This window comes from Nyctereutes procyonoides, unplaced genomic scaffold (assembly GCF_905146905.1).
Source record: "Nyctereutes procyonoides isolate TBG_1078 unplaced genomic scaffold, NYPRO_anot_genome, whole genome shotgun sequence".
Lineage (NCBI taxonomy): Eukaryota > Metazoa > Chordata > Mammalia > Carnivora > Canidae > Nyctereutes > Nyctereutes procyonoides.
In genome coordinates, this window is record NW_026575125.1 from 89,602,027 (window position 1) to 89,617,328 (window position 15,302).

At 44.0% G+C, this 15,302-nt stretch overlaps 1 protein-coding gene across 1 annotated transcript in view; it reads left to right on the plus strand.

Annotated features, from left to right (window-relative positions):
• SLC25A43 (solute carrier family 25 member 43) overlaps positions 1–14,402 on the plus strand; it is a 40,696-nt gene extending 26,294 nt beyond the window's left edge. The window contains exons 4-5 of the mRNA XM_055338260.1: positions 11,258–11,392; positions 12,040–14,402. Of these exons, the coding sequence (XP_055194235.1) occupies positions 11,258–11,392; positions 12,040–12,240 (336 nt within the window). The 3' untranslated portion in view covers positions 12,241–14,402. The remainder of the gene's footprint in view (positions 1–11,257; positions 11,393–12,039) is intronic.
• Positions 14,403–15,302: the final 900 nt, after the last annotated feature.

Here is a 15,302-nt window from a genome sequence, read left to right on the forward strand (position 1 = left end):
AGAGAAAGAGCACAAGCAGGGGGAGAGGCAGAAGGAGAAGGAGAAGCAGGCTTCCCACTGAGCAGGGAGCCCTACATGGGGCTTGATCCCAGGACCGCTGAGATCACGACCCAAGCCAAAGGCAGATGCTCAACCAACTGAGCCACCCAGGCACCCACATTAGTCTTTTTTTTTTTTTTTGGCTTCATAACCATCCATGTGGTTTATCTGAGCCTGATCATAAGTAAACAGTTGTATTTGGGAAAAGATACTGGTGACACTGATATTGAGGGGAATTTGATTTGACATTTAATGAGTGCCTGATGTGTAAGATGAAGGGCATTAGACCCTGAAGAGCTAGGACAGAAGGAAAGCCTAGTGCCTGATTCCATAGGCCTGCTGGCTGCCAGCCCAGATTTGCACCCACATAACACATACTGTAGATTTTACCAAAGCAGAGAACCAAACAAATAGCTGAGAGAGCACAAGAGAGGGAAAGAACTTCAACTCAAAGAAGCTATAAAATAATTATAAGACAATTAAGGAAATGTGAATAGTGATTGAATACATGATATTAAGGCATCATCATTTTTTTAGGTGTGATAATGGTATTATTCTGTATATTTTAGAGAAGAAGCCATTATATTTTAGAGAAACAAATATTTACAGTGAATTAAAATGATGTATTATGGGGTACAGATGAAAAAAAGATTGGCCATGTGTTGCTAATTATTGAAGCTTGGTATGGAACTTTGTATTCTTTTTTGCTATCTTCTCCCCTTTTGTATATGTTTGAAATTTTCTCCAATAAAAAGTTGGTTTTTTAAATTTTTTTTAAGATTTTATTTATTCATGAGAAACAGAGAGAGGGAGAGAGAGAGGTAGAGACACAGGCAGAGGGAGAAGCAGGCTCCATGCAGGGAGCCTGACGTGGGACTCAATCCCCGGTCTCCAGAATCACGCCCTGGACTGAAGGGTCGCTAAACTGCTGAGCCACCCGGGCTGCCCAAGGTTTTGTTTTGTTTTTGTTTTTGTTTTTGTTTTTTTTGTAAACTCTGGGCCAAACGTGGGGCTTAAACTCTCATCCCTGAAATCAAGAGTCACATGCTCCATCAACTGAACTAGCCAGGCACCCCTACAATAAAGGGTTTTTTTTAAATAAGAGATAGGAGGGGTGCCTGGGTGGCTCAGTCAGTTGAGCATCAGACTCTTGATTTCAGTTCAGGTCATGATCTTGGGATTGTGGGTGGGATCAAGCCTCATGTCTGGCTCCATGCTGGGCATGGAGCCTGCTTGGGCTTCTCTCTCTACCTCTCTCTCTGCCCCTGAAGAAGAAAAGAAGAAGGAGAATGAGAAGAAGAAGGAAGAAGAAGAAGGAGGAGGAGGAGGAGGAGGAAGAAGAAGAAGATGAAGGAGGAGGAGGAAACTTCATTAAAATTTTTTAAATTTTTAAAAATGATTTTTTCTCCTCCCTCTGTTCCCCCCTCCACCACTCAAAAAAAAAAATGAGAGGTGTGGCTCCTGGCTGGTTCAGTCAGTGGGCATGCAACTCTTGATCTCAGGGTTGTGAGTTCGAGTCCCATGTTGGGTGTAGAGTTTATAGAAGTGTTGAATCTCTATACTGTGCACCTGAAACTAATATAAACACTATATCTTAACTGGAATTAAAATTAAAACTTCAAGTAAAGAAATACATAAATAAATGTTAATCTCATCTTAAAAATACCTTTATGACAACATCTGGACTGGTGCTTGACCAAGTATCTGGATACCATGATCTAGCCAACTTGACACACAAAATTAACCATCACAGACTGGTAGTGGAAAATAAAACTGGGAAGACAGGTGGCCACCAAATTGTAGAGGGTTTTGAATTCTGTTAATTTTCTCTTTAGAAGACTTTTCTTAGAAAATTGGGAGTTGGTGAGGGGTTTCGCAGCAAAGCAATGAAACCATCTGGTGAGTTTGGAATAATACCTGGCTGCAGTGAGGAGGATGGGCTGGAGAGGGCAGAGACTGGAGGTGTAGGGATGGGTAAGGAAATCGTGTCAATCGCTTGCTCACATTGAAGAAGTATGCAGGAGCTGATCGTGTAGGGCTTACAACTTTCTGTAGTGTGCTAGAGCCAGCTCCTATTGGCTCAGGAGAGCTGATTATTGAATTGCAGGAAATCCAGGAGCTGGTGGACCTCACAGATGGTAGCTTGAAATCGGCCATGTGGGAGTATTTACACCATTGAAACTGGCAAATGCTACACTCAGGGCTTTTTTTTTTCTCCCCAGAGAATCAGTTGTTAAATATTTACCACTACATTACAGCTTGTAGGTAACAGTAAGAAATGTAGACTTTATTCCAAGTGTTCTGTAAAGCCATTAAAATATTTTCAGCAGATGAATAAAAAGATCTGATTTTTTTTTTAATCTCTCCAGTGACTCTAAAGAGAATGGACTATAGGGGGCCAGGCAAGTACTGTCAAAACCCTCTGTCCCAAGGAGACCAAAAGGGAGCTGCATAATGGTCCATGTCAGCAATGATGGTGGCTTGGCAGCAAAGGTGGAGTGAAGTAAAGGCATGTGGAAGATGGTTAAGCTCCTAAGATTGAATACAGGTGGCCCTTGATTCATCAACTTGTGATAATTGCCCTGTTCTGTAACTCATATAGCTTGCTTAGTGTCTTTTTGTTTTAGTTGGGGAGGGGCACCAGTTTACATAATGATTGCCTTGACTCAGGGCTTTTTTTTTGTAGTTTTACTGGAAACCAACAGAAGATAAATCAATCATATGATTTCATAACAGAATAAGAAGGTTAATTTCTTGCATGAACATAATCTCTTTTCAATATGTCAGTCTCACAGTAGGAGAAGGAACTTCAAGTCTTTGGCAGATTCTAAAGGGAAAGGAAGCTTGTAATATCTATTTGGCAATGGTTCTTTATTGGTGGGGTGAGAAGTAAAGGAGGCCAGGTTACAACAATGTCCAAGTAAACACTTTAAAGTAAAACATTCACCAAAGACCCCTGACCATTTGGGCTCCTAAAACTCCAGGCTGGGAGACTCAGCTTGTCCATTTCACGTTTTGTTTCTCATACTCTGATCTGTACTTGACTGTTACTGTACCCCAAAGGGAAGGGCTAACCCAGAGGTTCACCCTTCACCTTGATATAGGACTTTATATGGTTAAAGCAAAGAACATCAATCCCTTTAGGGGCACCTAGCTGGCTCAGTTGGAAGAGCATGCGACTCTTGATCTCAGGGTTGTGAGTTCAAGCCCCACATTGGGCGTAGAGATTACTTTAAAATGAAATCTTTATGGGCACCTGGGTGGCTCAGTTGGTTAAGCGTCTGCCCTCAGGTCATGATCTCAGGATCCTGGGATTGAGTCCTGAATCAGGCTCCCTGCTCAGCAGGGAATCTGCTTCTCCCTCTGTCCCTCCCCACTCACACATGTGTGCTCTCTCTGTCTTCCTCTCTCTGTCTCTCTCCGAAATAAATAAAATCTTTAAAAAATAAAAATGAAAGTAAAAATAAAATCTTAAAAAAAAAAGATGTTGATCCTAAAAAAAGAAAAAAAAAGATGTTGATCCTTCGAGCTGGATTAATGAAGAAAGATACAACAATCTTTCATATAAAATGAAGAACCATGGAACCTAGTTAATTTGCATGGCACTAAAATTATAACAACCCAGGGTTTGGTAAGGAAATTAATAATATAAACAGCATGAGGTATTATTCCCCCCATTTTTGAAATGAGGAAATTGAAGTTTAGAGACATTAAGAAACTTGCTTACGATCACAGAGCTGGTGAGGGGAAGAGACAGGGTTCCAATCCAGATCTGTGTGATGGTAAAACCCATGCCTGTGACCTCGTGCTCCAGGTAGGCTTCCACAAACTGCTCAGCTCCATGTGAACATAGGGGCCCAGAAAGTTTCAACACTCTGCTGCCCTCTGTCAATCTAGTTTCAGTCATATATAATCAAATGGAATATCCTTCTGAAATTTCATATTTAGGCTTCACTAATTTAAACTACCCCCACACACACACATGCACATTGGAATTAGTGACATTTTCTGTATTGTTTACTGAATGTCCTTATGGTGGGGGTTCATGAGAGAGGCTGAAGTCTGATGAAAAAGAGGATGACTGTCCTTGCCAGGGCCAAGCAACAGCAAGTGGCAGGGTGGGATGTCCTGCAAGGGCACAAGCTAGGTAGGTGTCAGGTGCAGCACACGTTGTCATTTTATGTCTTGGAACCTAGAGACCAAGAGCAGGGCATCAGTGAGAGGTAGGGTCCCAGAGGGCAGATTGCAATGGCCCAGGGGCTCGAGTCTCAGCTTTTGTCACTCTCGGTCACTCTTCCTCCCAAGATCTTGGGTTTTCATCTATAAATGAAGTCCTTGGTTTAGAATATCTTTTTTTAAAGATTTTATCTTTAAGTAATCTCTATACCCAATGTAGGACTCGAACTCACGACCAAGAGATCGAGTGTCGCAGGCTCCTCTGAGCCAGCCGGGTTTCCCCATTGGACTGGAATATCTTAAGGTCCCCTTTTTATCTGAGTCTGTGGTTTGGGGGTTCAGGGTTATTGGGGCCTGGAGTAATGAGATCTAGGAAGCAAAATGAGAGCAAGGAAGGGCCAGGCTTCATGGTCAGAAACACCAAAAATCTACAGTTCATAAGGCCTGAACTTCCGGGTAGTTTGTTTCAGTGATTAAAATTGAGTTTTAGCACTACTTCCCTGGTTGTAATTTGTTCATACAGACTACAGAGTTTTATGGAGGATGGAGAAAAGAGAAGCTCAGTAAGACATAGTCCCAGCCATCAGGGATCACAGTCTCCTAGGGGAAAGAACATGAACTAGAATAAAATGTGTAACTTATTAGCCATATGACCTTGATCAAATCACTTAGCCCAGGGCAGCCCAGGTGGCTCAGCGGTTTAGCACCTGCCTTCAGCCCAGGGTGTGATCCTAGAGACCCCGGATGGAGTCCCGCATCAGGCTTCCTGCATGGAGCCTGCTTCTCCCTCTGCCTGTGTCTCTGCCTCTCTGTGTGTGTGTGTCTCTCATGAATAAATAAATAAAATCTTTTAAAAAATCACTTAGCCTGTCCCCACACCTCAGTTTCTCCACCTGGTACAGGCACATAAGCAGTCAAGAAACATCTATATATTAGTAGCAGCGGTGGTAACATTATTACAGACTACACGCGTGATATTTTGTCTTGGATGCCATCATTTCTTAGCAAAAGAGAACTACACACTGTTGTTGCGACGAGAGAAGAAATAATGTGAAATTTGATCCTTGTTTTCTTTTTTTTAAGATTTTATTTATTCATGAGAGACACAGAAAGAGACAGAGAGGCAGAGACACAGGCAGAGGGAGAAGCAGACTCTACGCAAGGAGCCTGATGTGGGACTTGATCCCGGGTCTCCAGGATCAGGCCCTGGGCTGAAGGCAGGCGCCAAACCGCTGAGCCACCCGGGCTGCCCTGATCCTTGTTTTCTAAAAGGATTCTATATCGTATAGCTTTTGACCCACCATTTTTATAGTTTGTGCGGAACATTATGTCAAAATGCTTTTAAAATTCCAGACCACTCCTGTACTGAGCATTTCAGGCATTTATTCAGCAAACCGTTCGCCGAGCACCGGCCATGTGCCAGCTGCTAGGGAAGGCACCAGAAATACAGAAATGAATAAGACCAGTCCTTATAGAGTGCACAGCCCCCTGGGAAAAACAGGCATGTGGATCAGATATGGTTACAGTACAGTATGAAAGGGACCGCCTGGAAAGATCTGTCCATGTTCACCATCTCCAGCCATTCTCTTGTGATCTCTCTTGAATCATTCCAATCAGACTTTTGCCCTCACTACTCAATAGAAACTTCTCTTCTTAAGGTAAAAATGGTGACCTCCATTGTCACTAAATCCAATGGTCAGACTCAGTCGTCATCTTCTGTGGCCATCAAGGGCTCACCACTCCCTGTGATACACTCAGTGCCTGTATTGGCTTCCGAGATATCACCTTGCCTAGTTTCCCTTCTAAAAGCTGACTGCTCCTTCTCAGTCTTCTTTGCCAGTCTTCCTCTTTTCTTTGGCTTCTGAATGTCAGGGTATCCCCAAGTTTGAGCCCTGAGTGGTATCATCTAGTCTCCTGGATTTCAATACCATCTAGTTCTGACCCTCTCTTCTGAGCTGCACACTTGTGTAACCAACTCCCTATCTCCATTTAGATGTCAGAGGTATCACACAATTGAGCTCCTGATGTCTCCACACACCCTCCCAAGAAAACCCTGCTTCTCCCAGTTTTTCCCATCTTGGTTAATGGTGGTGCTTCCATCTACCAGTTGCTCAGGAGTCATCAACCCCCACTGACTCCAGAAACTTTGAAGTCATCTAACCCTGCTTATAATCTCCTAACCAGTCTCCCTCAATCCTTCTACCCCTTACCCCAACCTTGAATCTTCTCAACACAGCAGCCAAAGTGATCCTATTAAAATATTAACTAGGCTATGTCACTCTTCTATTGAGAACCCAGCAGCATCTCCCATTCTCACTCATTAAATCGAAATACTTACAATGGCCTACCAACCTTATGGGATCCAGTCGTGATGCAATCGTAATCCGGTCATGATCTAGTCGCCAGTTACTTTTCTGGTGCCATGTCTGATTACTCTCTCTTTTGTTCATTCCATTCCCAACACATTGGCCTCCTTTTTGTCTAACACCCCAGGCATGTTCCTGCCCCAGGACCCTTGCAGATAACTATACAATTCTCTTCCTTCGGCTCTTTACTCAAATGTCATCTTCTTGCTGAGTATTCCCTGACCACCCTAATAAAGGCTTCAACACTCTCAAGGTACTCCCTGTATGTTTTCCCTGCCTTTATTTTCTTCAGAGCATTCACTGCCTTTTAATATTTGGTATCATTATTTATTTTGTCTGTTCCCCCCCAAAAACTAGAATTTCAGCTCTGTGGGGAACAGGGACTTTTGCCTGTTTGGTTCACTGCTCTATCCTCAGTGCCTGGCACATAGTAGGTGCTCAGTAAACATTTGAATAAATGAAAAGTCTTCATAGGGGATAATGGGAGCTAATAGAAGTACAGAAATATTACAAAGGAGTGCAGGGGGTGAACAATGCTTTTAATGCTAGGAAAAGTCATTTAAGGGCTTTGTATGTCATTCTAAGGAACTTGGATTTTATCCTATAGGTGGTAGAAAAGTCAGTGAAGGGGTCAGTGGTCCCTACTGAAATATTAGAAATGCATTCTGAATGCACTGGAAAGGTCAGGAGTGGGTCCAGGAGGCCAGGAAGAGACTGCTGCAGTGATCCATGCATGAGATGCATGAGATAGTGGTAGCCTGAACTAAGAGAGTGGCAGCTGAGAATGTAGAAAAAGGAATGGATCTGAGAAGTACTGTATTTAGAAGATGAAATTTATTTTTAAGATTTTATTTATTTATTTGAGAGGGAGAGAGAGAGAAGGAGCCAGAGCACACAAGCAGGGAGAGGGAGAAGCAGACTCCCTCCTGAGCAGGGAGCCTGATGTGGGGCTCGATCCCAGGACGCTGGGATCACGACCTGAGCCAAAGGCAGATGCCCAACTGACTGAGCTACCCAGGTACCCCTAAAAGATAACATTGATTGTACTTGGGATCCCTGGGTGGCTCAGCGGTTTAGCGCTTGCCTTTGGCCCAGGGCGTGATCCTGGAATCCCAGGATCAAGTCCCACATCGGGCTCCCTGCATGGAGCCTGCTTCTCCCTCTGCCTGTGTCTCTGTTTCTCTGTGTATCTCTCATGAATGAATAAATAAATAAAATCTTTAAAAAAAAACATTGTACTTGATGATTGATTGGCTAGGGCAGTGAAAGTGAGCAAATCCCAAGTCCCTGGCCTGGGGTAGCACGTTGAACAGTGGTGCCATTTACTGAGGTAAATACAGAAGAGGGGTGCCTGGGTGGCTCAGTCAGTTAAGTGTCTGATTCTTGACCTTGGCTCTGGGTTAATCTCATGGTCATGAGTTTGAGCCCCACACTGGGCTCCATGCTGGGCATGGAGCTAGCTAGCTAGCTGGATAGAAATACAGAAGAAAGCATAAATTTGATGTGGTCAAGGTGAAAGGCAACAATGAGTTCTAGGTGTGTCAAGTGTTGAGAACCTGTGTGCTATCCAGGTGGAGATGTCCAGTAGGCAACTGGATGCTTGATTATGGAACTCAGGGTGGGAGGTCAGGGCCAAAGAGAAAGACCTGGAAGTCATCTAACTGTAGATGGTATCTAAAGCTATGGCTATCTAGCATTTCCTAGAGAAGTTGTATAAATTGAGGAGGACAAAAAGTCACTGGTTATTCGTGCCAAACACTGCCCCAAAAATCCAATACGAAAATATCCGCAAAAAAACATCTACTGAATGTGGCAGGTAAGAGGCCCTAAGTGAATATATTTCATTTATTCAAATATTCCTTGAACATTTGCTATGTGTCAAGGAGACTGAAATACACGTAGTGAACCAAACACTCAATCATCCCCTCTCCCAGAGAGCTAAAATTCTAGTTGGGAGGAGCAGACAAATAAGAAAAGAAATGAGTAAATAATACCAAATCTTACAAGGCAGTGAGTGCTCTGGAAAAAAAAGAAAGTCAGGGAAATAATGCAGGCCTGGCTGGAAACAGCAAGCAGAGTAATGGGCACAGATGCCAGACTGTATTGAGTAGAGCAGTGAGTGGGGAGGGCGGAAGTGGAGTCAGCCAGAGTCTACTGTTGTTTCAAGAAGAAGTGCAAACAATAAGGGGAATGGATGTCCATTACCAGATGAGTGGCCAAACACACGGTGCTACGGCCACACAACAGAATACTACTCAGCAATAAAAAGGAAGAAACTATTGATGACCACAACATGGATGAATCTCAGAAACGTGCTGAGTGAAGGTAGCCAGTCTCAAGGGGGCCTGGCTGGCTCAGTCAGAAAAGCGTGTGACTCTTGATCTCAGGATTGGGAGTTCAAGCCCCACATGGGGTGTAAAGATCAATTAAATAAATAAGACTTTCAAAAAACCACTTGAAGAAGCCAGTCTCAAAAGGTCACATGCTATATGCTTCCATTTAGATGATAGTCTCAAAAGGCAAAATGATAGGGACAGAGAAGAGACCAGTGGCTTCCCAGGGCTGGGGATGGGGGAGGCCTTGACAGCAAAGGGGCAGTTCATGAGAACTGTGGGGGCAGAAGGAGCAATTCTGTGTCCTGATTTTGATGGTGGTCACACAACTATATGTGTGTTAAAACTCCTAGAACTCTACCCTGCAAGAAGATAATTTTACTATATATTAATGTGGGAATGAGAGGTTGGACTGTATCTAAAGGACAAAGATTGGAGGCAGGAGTTGTTTGTAAATGAGAGGGACTTGTGTTTATGCATTTGCTAAGGAGAAAAGTCAGGTCTCTAGGGAAGAATGCCCAAGAGGAGTTCAAAGGTATGAGATCAGGCACCTGGGTGGCTCAGTCGATTAGGCAGGCGTCTACCTTCAGTTCAGGTCATCACCTCGGGGTTCTGGGATCAAGTCCCACATCATGCTTCCTTCGCAGTGGAGAGTCTACTTCTCCCTTTCTCTCTGCCTCCTCCTCCTGCTCATGCTCTGTGTCTGTCTGCCTGCCTGTCTGTCTTTCTCTCTCTCAAATAAATAAAATCTAAAAAAAAAACAAAAAACAAAAAGACAAAGGTATGAAGTCCAGGGCACAGGTGGGAAGAAAAGATATTTATGCAAAGAAGCAAAAGTTGTGTCCCTGTACAATCTGTTTTCTCTATGAACCAGGAGACCAGGTCACCTACCTAGAGCAGAGGAACGGGTGTGGGGTGCTGGGCATCAAGGGGTGTGGGAAGGTTTGGTGGAGCCACCCTGAAGAACAGGCAAGGAAGCTTTGAAGGTTTAGTTCACAGTATGAAGGCCCAGCATAGGTTGGCAACTTTGAAACTTTAGTGGTGCCCATCTGCCCTGTTGTGGATTTGTCTTCAGTGGCTTGGGGGAGAAGGCATGTGTGGGTGAGAGCAACTTAAGGACCAGGGGAAAGGATTTGGAGGGTAGGAGCACAAAAAACAGCTAGGATTGGAAAAGGAAGCCACTGAAGCCAGCAGGGAACTGGTGCCCTGGGGGATACATGAGGAGGCAAGTGCCTGGGGGCTTAATGATCTAACCTTAATGAAAAACAGGAACTAGCAAGGGAGGGAGCCGGTGGATGAGGATGCTGTGGTCCCAGAGGTTCTGAATTGCAAGATTTCAGAGGTGGGTGTGGAGGACTAGTCCTTTAGGTAAGGTATTGTGTTGCTATTTATCATACTGAATTTTTTAAGATTTTATTTTATTTATTTGAGAGAGAGAGAGAGAGCACAGAAGCAGGGGGAGCGGCAAAGGGAGAGGGAGAAGCAGATATCTCACTCAGCAGGGAGCCAGACATGAGGGCTCAATCCCAGGACCCTGAGATCATGACCTGAGCCGAAGGCAGACGCTTCACCAAGTGAGCCACCCAGGCACCCCGATTTGGCATACTATCTACGTAATAGTAATAGCAATGCTAGCTCATACTTACTGGTCCCTACCATGTGCCTGACACTGCTGATCGCTTTACATGCATATCTCATTGAATTCTCACAACAGCCCCATGAAGCAGGTTGAAGGAAACTGAGGATCTGGAGGGTTAGGTATGGGCCCAGAGTCACATGGCAGCAACAAGGAGTGCGGCTGAGGGCCGTGAGCCACAGCGGAGAATTCTGGCATGAGCGTGAAGGAGTCAGGAGTCAGGGGACAGCAAGAGGAAGCTAGAAGAATGCTGCTGTCACTCTGCTCTTCACCATGGGACATCCTGTGGTGTGGGGAAATGAGCAGCCCACTTTTGAGAGCTTCACAGAGGAGGCATCAGTTAAGAAAAGGAGACCTGGGGCAAGGGCCCTTTAAAAAGGTTAAGGGCGAAGGAGAATGTTTATCACGTCCAGGGGGGCATAGTTTGGGAACCAACTTTAAGTATGAAGCTTAGTCTGTCCTGAATGATTGCTTCCTTCCAAGCAAAACAGGCCACAAATATGTGAACGGAGTGTCGTGACTTCACTGTGTGGTAATATTCATTCTGAGCCCATTAAGCAAGCGCCCTGTGGCAGCCATTCTTGGCCACCATCTGGGCCAGGTACACAGCAAGCAGATCCCAGACTCGAGTCCCTGGCTTCTTGGACTAGAACATTTATTTCCTGGTGACAAAATCACTATGTCCCATCTTCTATGTTTCCTGCCAGGCTCAGAGCCCACACCTTCCCCACCACGGAGGAGTGGATGTCCATTTCTCAGGAGCAGTGGACTGCTTCCGGCAGATAGTCAAAGCCCAAGGAGTCCTGGCCCTCTGGAATGGACTGACAGCCAACTTGCTGAAGGTGAGAAGGGTGGTCAGTCTCTTGCTTCCAATGCTAGCCTGTTCCCTTGCCACTCCCCTACAGGTGGCCTGTAGACACCCCGTCTAGCACTGATGGAGGCACAAGGCCCATGAGTGCAGGCTGGGGGTCAGCCCTGAGACAGGGGGACCCTGTGCAGTGGTGGGGCATTTGACACCCCATCCCAGAGGAACTGAGCATTTAGTGTAGAGGTTCCTGACATGGGGGCTCATGGACTCCTAAGGGGAACCTAATTCCCCAGCCCAACATTGTATGCAGAAACGTGTAGTTATGTGCCTATGTGCATCTCTCTGGGGAGAGGATCCATAGCTTTCATCACATTCCCAAAGAATTTCATGACCCAACCTCCCTCCCCACAAAAAAAAAAAAAAGGTTAAGAACTTTGGACTAACCTTACACAAGTATCAGATTGTCTACAGGCATATTCATCCTGGCCATGCATGCCCTTTAACCTCTGCCCTTCCTCTCCCCCACCCACACTGTGCCAGCTTTCATTCTGCCATCTTCCCTGATGCCAAAAAGAATTGTCCACAGCCTTTGCCTTCTTTACCATGGTCCAGATTGAGTGCAGATGCACTGACAGTTATCTTTTTAAGATTTCAACATGATTTTCATTTCTTTTTAAACAGATAGTTCCATATTTTGGAGTTATGTTTGGCACCTTTGAGTTCTGCAAGAGAATCTGTCTTTACCAAAATGGTTACATTGTGTCTCCTCTGAGCTATAAATTGACCCCAGGAGTGGATCAGAGTTTGAAGCCCCAGGAATTACGGGAATTTAAAAAGTTTTTCAAAACTGGACAGCTAAAGTCTAAAAAACCAACCCTTTAAAACTAAATGGAACAAGAAGCACAGTTAGGGCATGTTACAATCATACAAAAATGTAGCCTCATAATCCTATGTGCATGGAGTGACAAGAGGATATACCCATCTGCTGCTCTTGGAAATGAGAAGATTCAGCCACATACCAGCTCCAAGCTCCAAGCTGATGACCTGGTACACACCTGTGCCACGGGGAAGCTTCCCAACAGGACTGTTTCGTGGTGGCATTCCACCAGATTTTATAATAAAATCTAGCCTTCATTCACGAAATGTGCAATTTACACTCTGTAAATGTGCAACTCACAGGACGCCAAAGAAAGGGCATCGCCATGACCTCAAAGTGACATGCAGTTGAAGTGGCTGAGCAGGATCCCTGGGTGGCTCAGCGGTTTAGCGCCTGCCTTTGGCCCAGGGCATGATCCTGGAGTCCTGGGATCAAGTCCCACATCAGGCTCCCTGCATGGAGCCTGCTTCTCCCTCTGCCTATGTCTCTGCCTCTCTCTCTGTGTCTCTCATGAATAAATAAATAAAATCTTAAAAAAAAAAAGAAATGGCTGAGCAAATACCACATCATGAGCTCAGCCACATGGTCACAGCTCGCACTAACCCACACTGGCCTAGTTTTGCTCCATTTGACCCAAGTCCTCCTAACACAGTTGTTCTGAAAGCCCTAATCTTTGAGGAGTTCTGAGTGCATACACTATAGTGCAAATTATGCCTTATCAGAAACTGATTTAAAGCATTTAACATTTAAAAGTCATCACTGTCATCGTAGAACCACCCTTCTGTATTTAAATTTGAAGCATCTCAATCTTTTTTCAGGAAGGCAGTTTTTACCCTGACCACTTAATTAATGCCCCCAAAGACCTTCTTCCAATTGAAGTCATGTACAGTTGAAGTGGCCCGAATTCTCTGCCTTTTTAACGTGCTTTGCAAGCCCTACCCTGAAAATAAATTATTTAGTCAACTTAAGTTATTCTCACAAGATGTCCCAATTGCCTAGAAAGGATCAAATAGAACATTTGACACACATATCAAAAAGAGAAATGGAACTGAACAGAAATACTTCAGGCTAATCATCTCTACTCGATGCTTTAAAAATCAAACTTTGGATTGTTCCACCTTGAGAACTCCATGTCAAGTTTATATAACCATACTTTCAAATACTTATCTATGCATTGAAAAACAATAATATTAAATTTTTAATTTACACACACACACACACACACACACGGGCTTTCAGTATGTTGAAAGTATTTTTCCATGTTAAATTTATTTTCCAAAGAAAAATGTTGTTTGGTCATTTGTTACCTAAGGTAAGTGATAGCAGAGGAATAGCAGTTAATACACACAGGAAGATCTCATCTGTAGCCCAATCTGTTACAGTTGGGAGGGTGGCACATTCTTTACCCACAGCGGATAGCCATATTTATTAACTCTTCATTTTCCTTTCAGTGAACAGGTTTTTTAAAGTTCTGAAATCTGCAGGAAAAAAAATACGTTTTTATACTAGATCTAAAATCCTAACTCAGGTTACTTACACCACATTAATATCTTCTGCGTATTCTTCAACGCATATATGAGAGGGACAGCCACGCTCCAGCTACTATCACACACAGGAATGTTTTCTGAGCTGTAGTTTTGGCTTTTTCAATAAAGTTAATTGGGGAAAAGGAATGCCTCGTTTTTTCTAATTTCAGGACAACTCTTAAAACTCTAGTTTTGGGGGCACCTGGCTGGCTCAGTTGGAATACCATGCAACTCTTGATCTCAGAGTCATGAATTCAAGCCCCACGGTGGGTATAGAGATTACTAAAAAAATAATAATTAATTAACTTAAAACAAAACTCTAGTTTTGTTCCTGAAATAAACTTCCAGCTTATTTTCATTTTCTCAGGGGTATGAAAGGAGTGTTCTGCTTTTCTGCTTTATGACTGGCAGAGTACACTAAACTGGACTAAGTACTTTAGGAGGATTAGAAAGACATGTGATACAATATTAACCCAGGAGAAGCACAGTCTTAAGGACAAAACATCCCTACATAGGAAAGGACTCTGATTACAAAGCAAATACAAGCGAAGACATGATAATGTGGTAACAACTGTCTGTCTAATAAGACCACCAAGGGGCTCCCTGTATACCTACTGAATCAAGGATTAAAGGGATCATCATAGGGGCACCTGGGTGGCTCAGCTTGCTGAGTGTCTGTCTTATTCTTGATCTCAGCTCAGGTCTTGATCTCAGGGTCATGAGTTCAAGCCCTATGTTGGGCTCCACACCAGGTGTGAAGCCTACTTGAAAAAAATAAAAGAAAGGGGTCATCATAGGTGAGAGAAGCTAGTAATGAGTTTTGAGTTAAGTTCTGAAGGAGGGGAGAAGATATTAGTTGGTCAAGAATAGGTTGGAGGTAGAATAGGTCACAGAGAGATTGCAGGTTGAAGGTAGGACCTAGGTAGTGTCACACACATGGAAGCAAGCAAAAAGTGGAATACAGTAAGAAGACTGGGTTTCGCGCATCGATTTAACAACTGCTAGGCCCTCTGGACACAGTGTACATGAAGCGGACAAGGTCCTTGCCCTCATGGAGGTTATGATCTAGGAGGGTGACAGTCAATAAAAAAGTATCTCTGGGGAACCTGGGTGGCTCAGTGCTTGTGTGTCTGCCTTTGGCTCAGGTTGTGATCCCGGGGTCCTGGGATCGAGTTCTGCATCGTGCTCCCCACAGGAAGCCTGCTTCTCCTTCTGCCTATGTCTCTGCCTCTCTCTGTGTGTCTCTTTCATGAATAAATAAATCTTTTTTTTAAAAAAGTAATCTGCAAGTCAAGTAATTATAGATTGTAATGTTGTGAGGGGGAATAAACAGGATGTTTTAACAGAGAATTCTGCAGGGGTGAGGGAAATATTTTAAGTCAGGGAGTCCGGAAAGGCTGCTCTGAGAGGTGACATTTGATATTATATGTGGCCTTGGAACCATGATAGAAAGTCAGATTTTAGGGCACCTGGGTAGCTCAGTTGGTTAAGCATCTGCCTCTGGCTCAGGTCTTAATTCCAGGGTGCTGGGATTGAGCCAC